The sequence below is a fragment of the Giraffa tippelskirchi genome, chromosome 11 (genome assembly GCF_054371585.1).
Source record: "Giraffa tippelskirchi isolate mGirTip1 chromosome 11, T2T-mGirTip1v1.2.pri, whole genome shotgun sequence".
NCBI classification, from domain to species: Eukaryota; Metazoa; Chordata; class Mammalia; order Artiodactyla; family Giraffidae; genus Giraffa; species Giraffa tippelskirchi.
The window spans coordinates 122,884,284-122,898,053 of record NC_137285.1 but is presented as its reverse complement, the minus strand read 5'-3'; the positions used below and the strand labels follow the sequence as shown (position 1 = coordinate 122,898,053).

At 36.0% G+C, this 13,770-nt stretch overlaps 1 protein-coding gene across 11 annotated transcripts in view; it reads right to left on the bottom strand.

The window, feature by feature from the left end:
• Window positions 1–13,770, bottom strand: part of NUP98 (nucleoporin 98 and 96 precursor) — an 85,021-nt gene that overhangs the window by 6,578 nt on the left and 64,673 nt on the right. For all 11 annotated transcript variants that reach the window (XM_081539289.1, XM_081539291.1, XM_081539295.1 and 8 more), the window contains 8 exons: window positions 12,128–12,310; window positions 11,258–11,414; window positions 9,678–10,107; window positions 8,844–9,073; window positions 7,282–7,548; window positions 4,089–4,246; window positions 3,156–3,299; window positions 2,027–2,169 (listed from right to left, as the gene is read on the bottom strand). In XM_081539289.1, coding sequence (XP_081395415.1) covers window positions 2,027–2,169; window positions 3,156–3,299; window positions 4,089–4,246; window positions 7,282–7,548; window positions 8,844–9,073; window positions 9,678–10,107; window positions 11,258–11,414; window positions 12,128–12,310 — 1,712 coding nt within the window. The remainder of the gene's footprint in view (window positions 1–2,026; window positions 2,170–3,155; window positions 3,300–4,088; window positions 4,247–7,281; window positions 7,549–8,843; window positions 9,074–9,677; window positions 10,108–11,257; window positions 11,415–12,127; window positions 12,311–13,770) is intronic.

Genomic DNA, 13,770 nt, shown 5'->3' with positions numbered 1-13,770 from the left:
TCTCCTGCCTATCCCTACACCTACTCTTCCCAGGCAACAGCTGATTCTTCTATCATTATAGATTAGTTTGCATTTTACAGTTTTATATAAATTGAAATTAAACAGTAGGTATATTTTGGGGAAGTATTTTTGTCTCATCTCTTCAAAACTAAATAAAAGTACTTTATAATTCGCCATGCTGTTGTGTGTTATCAACAGTTACTGGTGAGACAGTATTCCATTGTAGAGATGGAACTGTGTACACAATTGGCTTATCCAATCACCTACTGATGGAAATCTAGGCTGTTTCCTGTTTTGAACCTTTACAAATAAAACTGCTATCAACACATACATAGACATACATTTCATTTCTCTCAGGTAAATACGTAGGAGTAGAATGACTGAATCATACGTATGTAGGTATATGTTTAACTTTTTTTTAGCTGCCAAACTCTTTCCTCAAGTGCCAGTATTATTTACATTTTCCCCCAGCAGTGTTGAGAATTTCAATTGCTCCACATCCATGATGACATTTGGTGAAGATCTTTTAAAAATTCTAACCGTTCTAACTGATGGGTAGTGGCATCCCATGACAGCTTTAATTTGCATGTCCCTGATGTCTACTGATGTTAAACAACTTTTCATGGGCTTGACATGTAGATCTTCTTTGGTGAAGCATCTTTGAAATATTTTCCCATTTTTAAATTGGATTGTTCTCTTATTATTGAGTTCAAAGAGTTCTTTACATGTTTTGGATAAAAGCTCTTTATCAGATATATGAATTGCAAATATATTCTCCCAATCTGCAGCTTGTCTTTTCAATCTCTTACAGACATTAAAAAAGAATAAGGATAAGTTACAAATAACTTCATGCCAATAAATCTGGTGACTTTGGTGAAACAGAAAAATTCCTTAGGAAAAACAAATGAACAAAACTGACTCAAGAAAAAAAACTATTACAACATAAGAAAGAACTATTAGACACCCCCATTAAAGTGTGGGGGGGGGAAGATTTCAACAGACATTTCAGGAAGATATGTAGATGGTGAATAAACACATGAAAAAACGCTTGCCATCATTAGGTATTAGGGAAATACAAATTAAAATACAATTTTAGTTATGTGTATTTTACCATAATAAGAGACTATTGTTCTAGAATTAGTATAGTAGTTAATTTAAAAGAAAGTATTTAAACAACTGAAATGAGATGTGCACTACTACTTCTGACTGGAGAAAACTGCTCAGTGTTTCTGATGTAAGGTAAAAAGATAGCTCTGAGATAGTTTAAATTATTTGATTAGATATAATAGCATGTTAATTTCTTATTAAGCACACAAAAATGAGACACCACTATATGCCCACTAAAATGATAAAGTTTTAAAAGCCAATAATAACAAATTTTGAGGAGGATTTGGAGCAGTTATAGATCTTGATGGGACTCTTAGATACAAGTGGTCACGGCAGCTTTATTCTTAATATTAAGACAAAAAAATTGTTCACTAACAAATGAATAAAAATTAAATTTCTGATATACATATTAACATGGATAAATCTCAAAATCACCATGTTGGGTAAAAAAAAAAAAAAAGCAGGCACAAAAGATAACATACAGAATTATATAAAATTCTGTAATAGCAAAAGTAATCTACAATAATGAAAAGTCAGTAGTTGTCTGGGGTGTGGACTGACTGCAAAGGGACACGAGGGAACTTTTGGAGGGTAATGTAAATGCTATCCAGATAGTGATGGTAGTTACATTACATTAAAACATATCAAACCACACATTTTATCATCAATATATATAAATTGTATCTCATTAAAGTTGATTAAAATAATTTTGATTTTTTTTAAAATTTTTATTAAAATATAATTGATATAAAATGTAAATTTTTAGATTTCTAATTCTAGTTCCCATGCTCTTTGAACTCCGTTACTGTTTTATTTTGTGATTAATATAATCTTATGGCAATTTGACCAAATATAAAAGGGAAAGAACTCCCTAAGGTTCATGGAGCCCTCAAGCGTCTATAACACATGACTGGTTTACCTGTCACTGTAGAGTTTTAGAAGGTGAAAGCAGACATCTTGAAGAGGTCTCTGTGAGTCTTGCTCCTCCTCTACCACATATCCAGAGCCCTCCAGGTATGAGGGAAGTGGACAGCGGGCGTATCTGTCACCCTCAGAGGTATTCTGAAGTTAAGAATTTGATAAAACAATACATCAGCTACAAGTGTGTTTCATTAGATGATATTATGTCTCAGTTACTCAGATGTGTATTAAGAATGGTGTGACATCCTCTAAAGGATTGTTTGAAGGATTTTAAACTTCATTACACTCAGGTTTTTTTTAGTGTTCTTTTTTTCCTGACAAATAATTCTGGCAAATGATATCAAAGACAATAAAAATCAACAGTAAGAAAAGAACCAAATAACGGCATTAAAAACATTAAGAATACTTTAAGCTCCAAATGGACAAGGAATATGAAATATTAATATAATGATATTTAGAGGCAAATTTCAGATGTGCTAATTTGGGGCTATACTAAACACAAGGTCAGGCTGTAGCTCAGGGAATTCCCAAAGGAATAAGACAGCATTAGGAATGAAGAAAAACCCTCTAATGTTGGTGCAGGAAAACAGCAGTTAAGAAAATAAATTATGGGCTTCCCTGATGGTCCAGTGGTTAAGAATCTGCCTTGCAAGGCAGAAGACACTGGTTTGATCCCTGGTCCAGGAAGATCCCACATGGCAAGAGGCAGCTGAGCCCATGTGTCACAACTACTGAAGCTCACATGCCCTAGAGCCTGTGTTCTACAAGAGAAGCCACCGCAATGAGAAGCCCGCACACTGCAACCAAGGAGTAGCCTCCACTCGCCCCACTAGAGAAAGCCTGAGTGAAGCAACAAAGACCCAGCATAGCAAAAAATAATAATATCACTTTAAAAAAAAGAGTAAATTGTGGAAACTCATTGTATTAAGCAAAACAGAAGCAGACATTTGAAGAAATTTCCCATCAGATTTCCTATGTCCATTTCAATTTTACAGTAATTTCAAAAAAGTAGTTAGAAAAAAGTATTGTGAAATGTGATTTGATGGTTTTTTTTCCTCTGGAGTACTTTTCTGGTAAGACCAGAACTCCTACCAGGACTCATGCTTGGTTCCGCTGGATACACGTACCTGAAATGCTTCTTCATACATGCTGAGCGCCTTGGAAATGGAAGCTGTTGGTGGAAGCAAATACCAAAGATGGACAGCCAGGGAGCGTTTCCAATCCAACTGGGAGCACACATTGATTTGCTTCTGCTCTGAGAGCTGCCACACCTGCAGGAGGCAAAATCACCACCACAGCTCTACATTATATATTACCTTGTTCCTGCCCAGGCCTGCATACTTCTCACTTATTCAAGTTGCATTTTAAATGATTTCAATAGCAGTGTTAATGGGCCAGATATAAACTACACAGTTCCCTGGTGGCAGGTGACTGGGTGGACTAAATAGGGGGCACTTAGACAACAAGTGCACTGAGAAGTGATGAGAACCACTCACTGCCCACAGTGGCCAACTTTTTAAGATGTTAATAAATTGTGATCAGTGACTGTGTTTTGGAAATTGATGGCAAGCAAAATAGGTAGGCAGCAAGAAAACTGGCTTAAAGTCATTATGATATATCATACATAAAATGCAAGAGAAGTGGCTATTAAAAAAGAGAGGCCAAACAACATGAGAAAGTGTCCATATTCAGTAAGTTTCCAAGAAAAGTTGCAGAACTATATATAATTCTATTTGAATATATACAAATATAAATGTGCATGCATGTATGTCAGAATATACTTAAAATATGTCTAGAAAGACAAATTATGTTGTTTATCACTATGATAGGGGATATGGCAAATTTTAACATTTTAATTTCTATACAACCGGTATTTTCTTCCCCCACAATGTACATACTATACCTTTCTAATTTGAAAATATTTCTGCTCAAAGTTAAATACAAGTTGCTTAGTTATAGGTAACAATGTACAACTTAAAAGATAGCTCTTTGCCTTAACTTCAAGCAACCCTGAATCTATGAGAAAATTTATGGGAGTTCACAAGAAAAGAGGACAATACCGGTTTTCCAGCCAAGAGGGCAAAGATGCGGAGTCTTTCCTCCTGGATGAAGCAGTCAGCCTGGAGTTGATGCCAATCCACCAGCTGCATAGTAAGCAGCTCACGGACTGATTGGCTGCCAACCAACTGGGATAAAAGAAGAGCAAGACGATGATCACCTACAAGAGAAACAGAAGTTCTTTGGTGATGCTGAGAATTTATAGACTTGGAAAAGCACTTAAGGGCATTATCTTATTTCTTCTGGCCCCCAGAAATACCTCTGACTGCTTCTGGCAGTAGTGCTGAAAGACTGAGTAGAAAACTTTTGCCTAGGGTAGAAAATCTTCAAAGTAGCTTAACCTAACCTAATTACATACAGACTGTATAGTACACAGAGAATCAGACCATAAATTAAAAGAATAATTCTTTGTTTCAGCCCTAACTGACCTCCTTAAAGTCAATGCTCCTTTTCCTTGTTCTTTTGTCTTTGGATATGGGTCAGTGCTTACGTGACTAAAGTACTGTCCTGCCCAGAAACTAAGGCTCTCATCACAAAGTGTTTCCTTCATACCAGAGACACCTGGAGGAAAGAAATCATGCATCAGGAACACATCTGGAAATGTGTTAATAGGCCAAGCTGTCTCCCTGATTACCTGTATACAGGTAACCAAAACATGACTGGACTATGATTCACGCAGTAAATGTTGCAGCCCATCTGACCATGAGCTGCTAGTATTCTAAATGAATCACAATAAAGGAAAAAAGGTTATTTCTGTGTATCTACTGGACAAGTTCTGAGAAGAAACTGGTATATCATATCTTGACTCAATCATTAAGGTCATCTCTTTTGGCTCTAATCAACCAATTTAGCTTCTGCCAATCCTTGACTTTTCACATAGACTTTCCTTAATGACAAGAACATATACTTGAACAAATGGAAGGAGTCTAGAAAACTTCAAGTTGATATTAGTGTATGGTGTGATGTAAGGGTCTAAATTCATCTTCTGCAAGTGAACATTCAACTATTCCAGCATTATTTGTTGAAAAGATTGTCCTTTTCACATTTAAACTATCTTGGCACTTTTGTCAAAAATCAACTGACTGTAAGCACAAGAGTTTTATATTTGGATTCTAATTTCTGTTCCACTGATGTGAATGTTCATCCTTATGCTGATTCCACATTGCTGTGACTGCTGTCCCCAATCTTATAATGAAATCATCCTGTCTTTTCAACATTAAGTATGATGTTAGATGCAGTTTTTTTGGTAGGACTGCTTTGATATCAGGACAATAATGTTGCCATAGGTGAGGTGAAAAGTGCTCCCTCCTATTTTCTGGAACAGTTGTAGAATATTGGTATTCTTTCTTTCTTCTTGCAGCAATGTACAGCTTGCAGGGTCTTAATTCCCTGACCAGGGACTGAACCTGGGCCCTCAGCAGTGAGTGCCCGGAGTCCTAACCACTGGACTGCCAGGGAATTCCTTCGTATTATTTCTTCTTATAAAAGCTTAAGTGTATTCACCAGGGAAGACATCTGGGCCTGAGCTTTTCTAAGTGAAGGTTTCAAATTACTAATTCAACTTCTTACAGATCTATTTAGATTTTCTACTTTTTCTTGAGTTTCGATAATTACACCTTCCTAGGAATTTTCAATTTCATCCAAGTTGTTGCATTTGTTGACACAGACTTTCTTACAGTATTTCCTTTTCTGTAGTAGCGATGGTCACACTTTCATTCCTATTTTTGGCAATGTATCTTTCCTCTTTTTTTCACTGTCAGTGTAGTTAAAGATTTATAAAATTTCTTGATCTTTTAAAAAAACTTTGGTTTTATCGATTCCTCTACTGTTTCTATGTTTTCATTATCACTGAATTCTGTTCTAATCTTTACTATTGCCTCCTTCTTCTACCTTTGGGTTTAATTTGCTCTTCTTTTGCTAATTCCTCAACATAGAAGCTTAGATTATTAATTTGAGGCGTCTCTTCTTGTTGAGTAGGTATCAAGTAATGCTTCTTATTGACAGTGTTTTAAGTAGTCTATATTCTTGACTTTGTTTAGTTAGTTCTCTATCAATTATTGAAAGTGGAGGTAGGAAGTGAAGCAAAAGTTTTTAATAAGCTGAAACATAGTGCCTTCCCTAAACCTTAATCTTAGGGTAAGAAAAAAAGGGGAGGAAAAGTTGAGTTTGTGAATGAATAAATCTAAGGATCTGACTTCCAGCAATCCTCTTCCACTCACGTCTATGTGTATCTCTTAAATGGTTCATAATCTTTATAATTTTATAGAAGGTCAATCCTGAAGAAAAGTTTTCACTGTATTAATGTATGAAGACTACATAAGGCACAAGTTGAAAATAAACCCAGTTGATGGCTCTAGTTAGTTGGCTTCAGTAAACAAGGTTTCAATAAAGTTTGATCAAGGATCTAATTATATACATATTAAACTGAACTGTCATCCTTTAATCCTGTCAAGATTTCTATCTAGACACTTAGTAACTACTTGCTGAATGCCTCTCACTAATGAATTTGGAACTAAAAATACACACACACATATACATATGAGAAGTCCAAAAATTAAACTTCTATATGTTTATTTGAATGAAATAAGTGAATCAGTGCAAAACATATATGTTTAAAAAGTTCAGTAGAGGGACCTAAATGTCAAAAGAAGTCTGCTAACATGGCACATTTTATGTATGAAAGAATATTAAGAAGTATTTGACTACAATATCTATATAACATTTGTAATGTATTACATGAAAAAAACGGAATGAAAAAAAATATATATAAAAAACAGGATACTATCTTTTAAAACATGCATATGTTGCTCTATATGCACATATTTGTATATACTTTATATATATTGCAAAGTAAACATTTTAAATACAAACTGCACATTGAAATGTTTGCAGTGAATAGCAGTAAAGGATTTAGGTGATTTTGGTTTACTGCTTTGTGCTTATCTACATTTTCTACTTTTACTGCAAATGCATGTGTAGCATATAAAATTAAAATAACTTTAATTAAAATTTATGATTTAAGGTTATGAAAGGAAAACCAGAAGGCTCAGTCCCTACCTATTTTGGAGAAACCAGCAATCTTGCTGGGAAGTTTATACTTAATATTCAGGTTAGAAGAAAAGGGCAAACCCACAATTAAGGGGTAGGGACAGTGAATAGGAAGTAGGCAGAAGTGCAGAGGACTGTATGTCCTACCTGACTGCTGGGCCAGGGAGCAGGCCTCACTGATCCTCTTGCCCGTGAGGTAGCTGAAGACAGCCTCCATAGGGTTGTCTTTTTGGGTCAAGGAGACTTCTTCCTCAATTTGAGGTGAGGCGGTATTGGACAGCCAGCGAGAAAAAGCTCTCCTTCGCTCCAGAATCTGAATGTATTCACTGGGCTCATCCAGCTGGCTATCAAGCTCCTTCAGGTGGCCCCACAGAGCTTCGCATAACGTCCATGTTAGGCTCCAGTGCTTCACAACTAAGGAATGGACAGGAAAACAATGCAATGACACAAAGTCATACAATAACTACAGAGAGGGGATCACTATAATTGTGGCATTAAAAATACATTAATGAATACCCCAACAACGACTCGAGTTGATTTTTCTGTCTGCATCTCACTCAGCTGTGTCTTACAAGCTCCAGAGGTGTGTGGTGTAAGTCCATGTTCCCATGGTACTTCCTATGCTCCTTTAAACAGACTCCTCTAGCCTAATTATGGCTAATATAGTCTCAAATGATAGAGAAAAATCCTGACTTGATCAAATTTTGTTCACAAATGCTTTCTTAAGAAATAGAAAGTGCTCTAAGAACTTGTGAAGGATTATTCTCTGCTACAGCCTAACAATTTAGCGAGCCTAAATGATACTGTTCAAAAGTCCTTAAAAGAGTAAACCAACTCTATCTACACAATATAATTATGATAGCTACCATCTTCATTTTACAGATGAGGAAACTGAAGTATGGAACTTTAAGTGACTTGCTCAAAATTACAGGCAAGATGTAACAGAGCCAGGATTCAAATTCAAGTAATTGGAGTCCAATTCTTAATTACTATGCTATACTGCCCATTGTGAAGGAAAACAAAAAGGGAGCACTGTTTACCACTTTATGCTATTCACAAGTATGCACTGGGATGATGACTCACGTGTTTGAAGAGATGAGACAACTGAAGCAAGCACAAAGAAATGAACGTAAGCAAGTTCCAAAATGTGTGGTATGGAACATCCTAAAATAGTACCCATTTGCAATAAAAGTGATGTGAACTGATGTGTGAAACATGTAATTTTTCTACATGTTAAATTTTCCTAATTTTCCTTGAAATTAAGTGCCAAAATTAGAAAAGCCCTTAATCAAAGTACGGGTTCAGAAAAACATGGTCACAATCATTACAGAGGGGTAACAGTGAGAGAGGTCAGGAAGAGAAGTCATAATCACCAAAGTTGTTGGGAAGAACAAGTGGGTCTTGAATTGGACACGAAGAATGAGTAGGACTTAGGAACTCGATGTTCTCTGGGTGGGGCAAAAGATCTAATTTCATAAATTCACAAGAGGAACTATAAGTTCCTCCAAACAGGGGTGTAAAAGTGATGATAAACAACGACAGGATTTCTCCCTGTTTGAGATTCTGTTCATCGCAGGTCAACTACAGATTAAGTCCAAGTTCAGGCATCCACCCACTACAGTGGCATGAGGAAATACATCCTGCTATGAATGTATGCTGCTACTCCTGTTCCTGGGACATCAAAGGTTAGAAGCGTAGTCCATACTCACTTTGTGGTTCCAATAAATCTCCCGATGCTTCCTTAATCCAATCTGCATAGTCATGAATGACAGCAACTCCCGGATTTGGGACAATAAGAGGACACAGCTCATCCACGTGAACAGTGCTATGTTTTAATTTAAGCTCCAAAGATGCCTGGTATAATTGCAGGTCTTCGTCCAGCTTCTTTTGCCTCAAACTAAGTTTTTCCAAATGAACTTTGAATGGAGACTCAGTTAGGCTACAAGGGCAAATAACAGATAAGACAGAAAATAAAGATAGATGGCAGAATGTTCCTACAATAAAATCTTTCTTCTTATCTAATTACAAAATTGGATACAAACATTCTACTGTGATTTTAAAGAAATTCTGCTTCCTATTATCAAACTATAAAGGATTACCACAGTTTATACATCTACCTTATTAGGTCAAAGATACAGAGAAGGTGCTTTATTGAGAATATACCTTATATATGAAGAAATGACAAATATCTTAAGTGAGAAAATGGCAAAATGACTAATACGATAGAAAGGATGAAAACTCAAGGAATGCTACAGCAATTAGCTTTGGGTCTGTTATCTTTTCCAACTGAAGTTTAACCATTAGGTAAGAATTAATATACTCTTCATACCTTGATGATACAAATGGAGTTATTAATGGCAAGTTATTAATAATTATCAATAGGTAAGTATTACATAATTTTTAATTATGCCAATAAAACTGTGCTAAGAATATATCTAGAAAATCACAAAGGGGAGCCCTGACCTCGTGTCACCTGGTGATGACAAGCTTTTGTTCACCTACCACACTGCCTTTCTCAGAAAACATAAAAAAATGTGACTCACGATTTAACAGCTACTGGATTAGGCAGGAATCCATATTCCATACAGTCAGCAATCTGATGATTTTCCAGTTCCAGAGAACCACTCAGCTGTTCTCCACTATTAGCAAGCGTCCAGTTGGGGCCCCAACCAACCCGAAATGATCGTCCCATAAATAGGGCCATGTCCATCAGGAGCTTCCCCTTGCCATAGGTGACAGACTTTTCAAGGGGGACTAGGCCTGGTTGTCTGCGTGTACCCACTGTTTTCAACTGAAACTCAGGGGCTGGGCTCGGCACCGTAAACACAGAAGTCAGGGGTGGAGGGACAGACCAAGGGGATGTGGATGGGATATTCATCATCGATGATGTTCTGGGAGTACGACATTCTTGTAAAGAGGCACTTGGTGAAAGAAAAGTTCCACTTGTAAATTTTGATTGTAGTAACCCACTTACTAAAATAAGGAGGAAAAAAAGACTATTAGAAAATACAGCCTATTGATTCTTGAACAATAACAACCAGCAAGGCTGAAATTGTAGTTTTATTAAACTATCCATAATTAAATCAGATATAGATGAGTAGGAGCAGGTTATATCAAGACTGCAGAAATAATTTTCACATGGGAAATCAAGGCAGGAATTCCAATGATGATGTCAACAATAATAACACTATTGCTACTATTTTAAAAATCTATCTGCTCATGCCCTGATCAAAATGCAAATGTTTCCTTTTTAGTCAATATAGAAAGTTGGTAATATCAAAACTCAAAATTCCTACCACTCCAATGCTCAATGCTAGAATAAGAAACCAAACCCACTGAGATATCCTGTAATTGCATGTATGCCTTTCAGAAGGATAGTTTTTGTTACTTTTGCCTCTTTTTCAATTTTATCTACTTCCTGTCTAAAGCAAGGAATCGTTGATTGAAGTATGAGATTTTCATGTAGTGTTCATTATGTGGAAAAGCTTATAAATGTTTAACTGATGTTTCATTAAAGCATTTTTTAAAGGAAAGTTAATAAGGGTACTCAAAAGAATTGAAAAATAAAGTTTTTAAGGCAACATAACAAATTCCTTCCTGGTAGTTCCTCTGGCTTTCAAAATGTTTTGAAATTATACCTACTTAACTCTTTTATTGATATCAATACCCTACCTCCAATCCCACATAATTAAAAGTCCACTAGAAGAGATAAGAAAAGCTTTAAAATAAAATAGGAAATTGCTTTCCCAGAAATTTGGCAAATTTTAGGGGAAAGCAGAAATCTGAAAAGTTTTGTGCATTATAGGAAGTTAACATTTGCCCCTAGAAAACAATAAGGATAGTGCTAGAATTGCACAAAGAGTACAGTACAGGACAACTTGTTGATTCTTCTAAGGTCTGATAAAAATTAGGAGAACTGAGCTTACTATCTAAGCCACACTCATAAGCAAATAAAAACTAACCCCTAAACAAAACACAAATGCTTTTTTTCCCCATACAACTCTTGCGTCTGCACCAATAATCATAGCTTGGAGTTATTTGCTACAGAAGTTGACTCAGCTTAGAAGATATGTGAAAAGCCAGACTTTACAGCTTTCTTGTAAAAGAGCATCTTTTACAGTACCTAATGAACGAGGTTTTGATGAGTGAGTTGCTGAGATGGGGAGCCTGGGAGAACATATTTCTTGAGAAGTATCTGCTTTAGAAGGAAGGCGAGTGATGCGCTGATCCAGTACGGTATCTACATCTTCTTCATCAGCAAGCAATGATGCTTTCATGATCTAAAAAAGCAATATCTATAGAATGAATGTGCTCCCCCAAATCCAAAGGCCATAAAAGAAAAATGCAGCTTACAACAACCAATTAAAAAGCTCTGCCTCAGGTTGTGTCCAGAGCTAGTACAACATTTGTGTGACTGACTCTGTTATACTGTATGTGCCTGAAGGACAGACGTTATATAAAACTTCTCTCCTTTGTATATAGTCTCACCAGAGGCTGGCACACAGCAGCAGCTTACATATTTGCTGAATGAATTAATTTTAAAGTCATATATAAGCCAAAGGCTAAATTCATAATATGACAAAAGGCATAGGCAAGGAGAAACTGAGACAGCTTAAACAAACTTGTAACTACAATTAAAAAAAACAAGAAACACTTCTGTGGAGCACTTTCCAGAGCCTCAAAACCTCTCTGTAAATGAAGTTAATATTTTATAGAGAAAAATCAGTGCTCACAGATGTTAAACGACTTGCCTAAAGTCACACAGTAATAGTTACAAAACTGGGCCTAGAATCTAGGTCTTCTGAATCTCAATATAGCCTTCCTTCCACGAATGGCAAAATGATGCCTGAACATGGGCCATATTCTTGTTTTTTCCTCATTCCAGTGACCGTTCAATGCCCTTAAGGGACTAATGAAAGAAAAGGCCTGGTATTAAGAAAGGAAGATGAATACTAGTTTGGATTCTTATAATAAGGGTGGGTTAGGACTTCACCTGTAACACATGTGGATTAATTCCCAGTGAAGATGCAATGTGTGTTGAGGCGGACACAGGTTCCTGATCCTCAGGCACGCTCTCTTCTAACATGGAATCCAAAACTGGCTCCTGGGTGATATCTACCATGTCACTGTCCAGTTCCACAACCCTCCCTAACTGCTCCACCTCTGGGCTCTGGCTCTGTAGACAGCAGAAAGATCAGGGAAGCGGCATTAAATGACACCAGATAGACATAGAGCTTCTAGACCATATTTACTTTATTCAAAATATGATATAACAACATTTGATTCTGCCCATTCCATCATAATGTGAGGGAATATATTTGCTAGAGTACTGAAGAACAACTTCCCCAAAACTCCTCTATTATTACTTGGGATCCAAATGAAGATTCATGGAATTACCCTTTCATAATATTATGGTCTGGAGCCTGGACCTAAGCCAGCACCCATACTGAAAAAATATTCAACCTCAGACTATGATTATGCCTTACTTGATTTAGTTAGCAACCATAATTTTCTGATTTATACAGAGTTACCATGACTTCACATTGCCTTGCATCCAGAAGCCATGGGGAAGAGAGAATAAAAGACACAAATATCAAAATCTCTAGTACCTTTGCATTTTCTTAAAAGCATTTAGAAATAAATTTCTAGTTATCACAAACACAATTTTGGGCCTGGAATTTATTTTTGGGGCGACTGAATCCTAAGGTTAGCTCTACCTGTGCAATATCACATGGAATATTGTATCAGATGAAGAATGTGTTTCCCAAAAGAAAAAACAAAGTACTACTAGGAACAATTTTAATCTGGGAATAATTCTTTTAGGTTTAAATGTGTTTAAATATGTCAAGAGTTAGATTTACAATTATTAGGGAGTTTTAAAGACATAGTCATGATTACAGTCTATGGTTTGAAAAGGTAAACATTCATAAAGCTGAAACATACTGTAAAATTGGCTCAGTGCAAATTCACATTAAAAATGTCCTAAACTCACATATGATCTGGTAAAATGTTAACAAATGGCTATGGTAATTTACGAAACATTCTCAAAGCTAAAAGTTCTTCTACCTATTTTTCTTTCATAATATATCATCTGTAGATTATTAACCTTCCACAGTTTCTGGTTTGTCTTTCATGAGTGGCCTGTTTCACAGTAAACTTCAAATGGATCCAATTATACAATAGGTGGTTAAAAAAAGTTTTGTGATTTCTTTGAACCAAGAAATGACCATTAGTGTAAGTTTTTAAACTTTATTTTCAATGGTATATTATCTATTACTCCCCTGAATTCCTTTAACAAATATCCTTACTAAAAGAATGACTACTGCCCTCCATAACTGTAGAAATGTTGAGGTGTTGGATATGTAGTGAATTGTTACTTAAGTTGTGAACAACCCCTAAGGACTGCTCTAACAAAACTGGAGGCTAAATTGGTTAAAAGACAAAAGTGATATATATATATATATATTAACCTATTGGGGTTAACCTACAGGCAAGTTACTTTGATGCTTTCAAATTCTGAAAAAAAAATTAAAAGCCCTGGTGGTGATCCTCCCATTATAATTACAGGAATTAGAAGAACATTCCAATGCCCCCCTGGTATGTTCATTTTTAACCAATTCACTTTTAAGAAAAGTT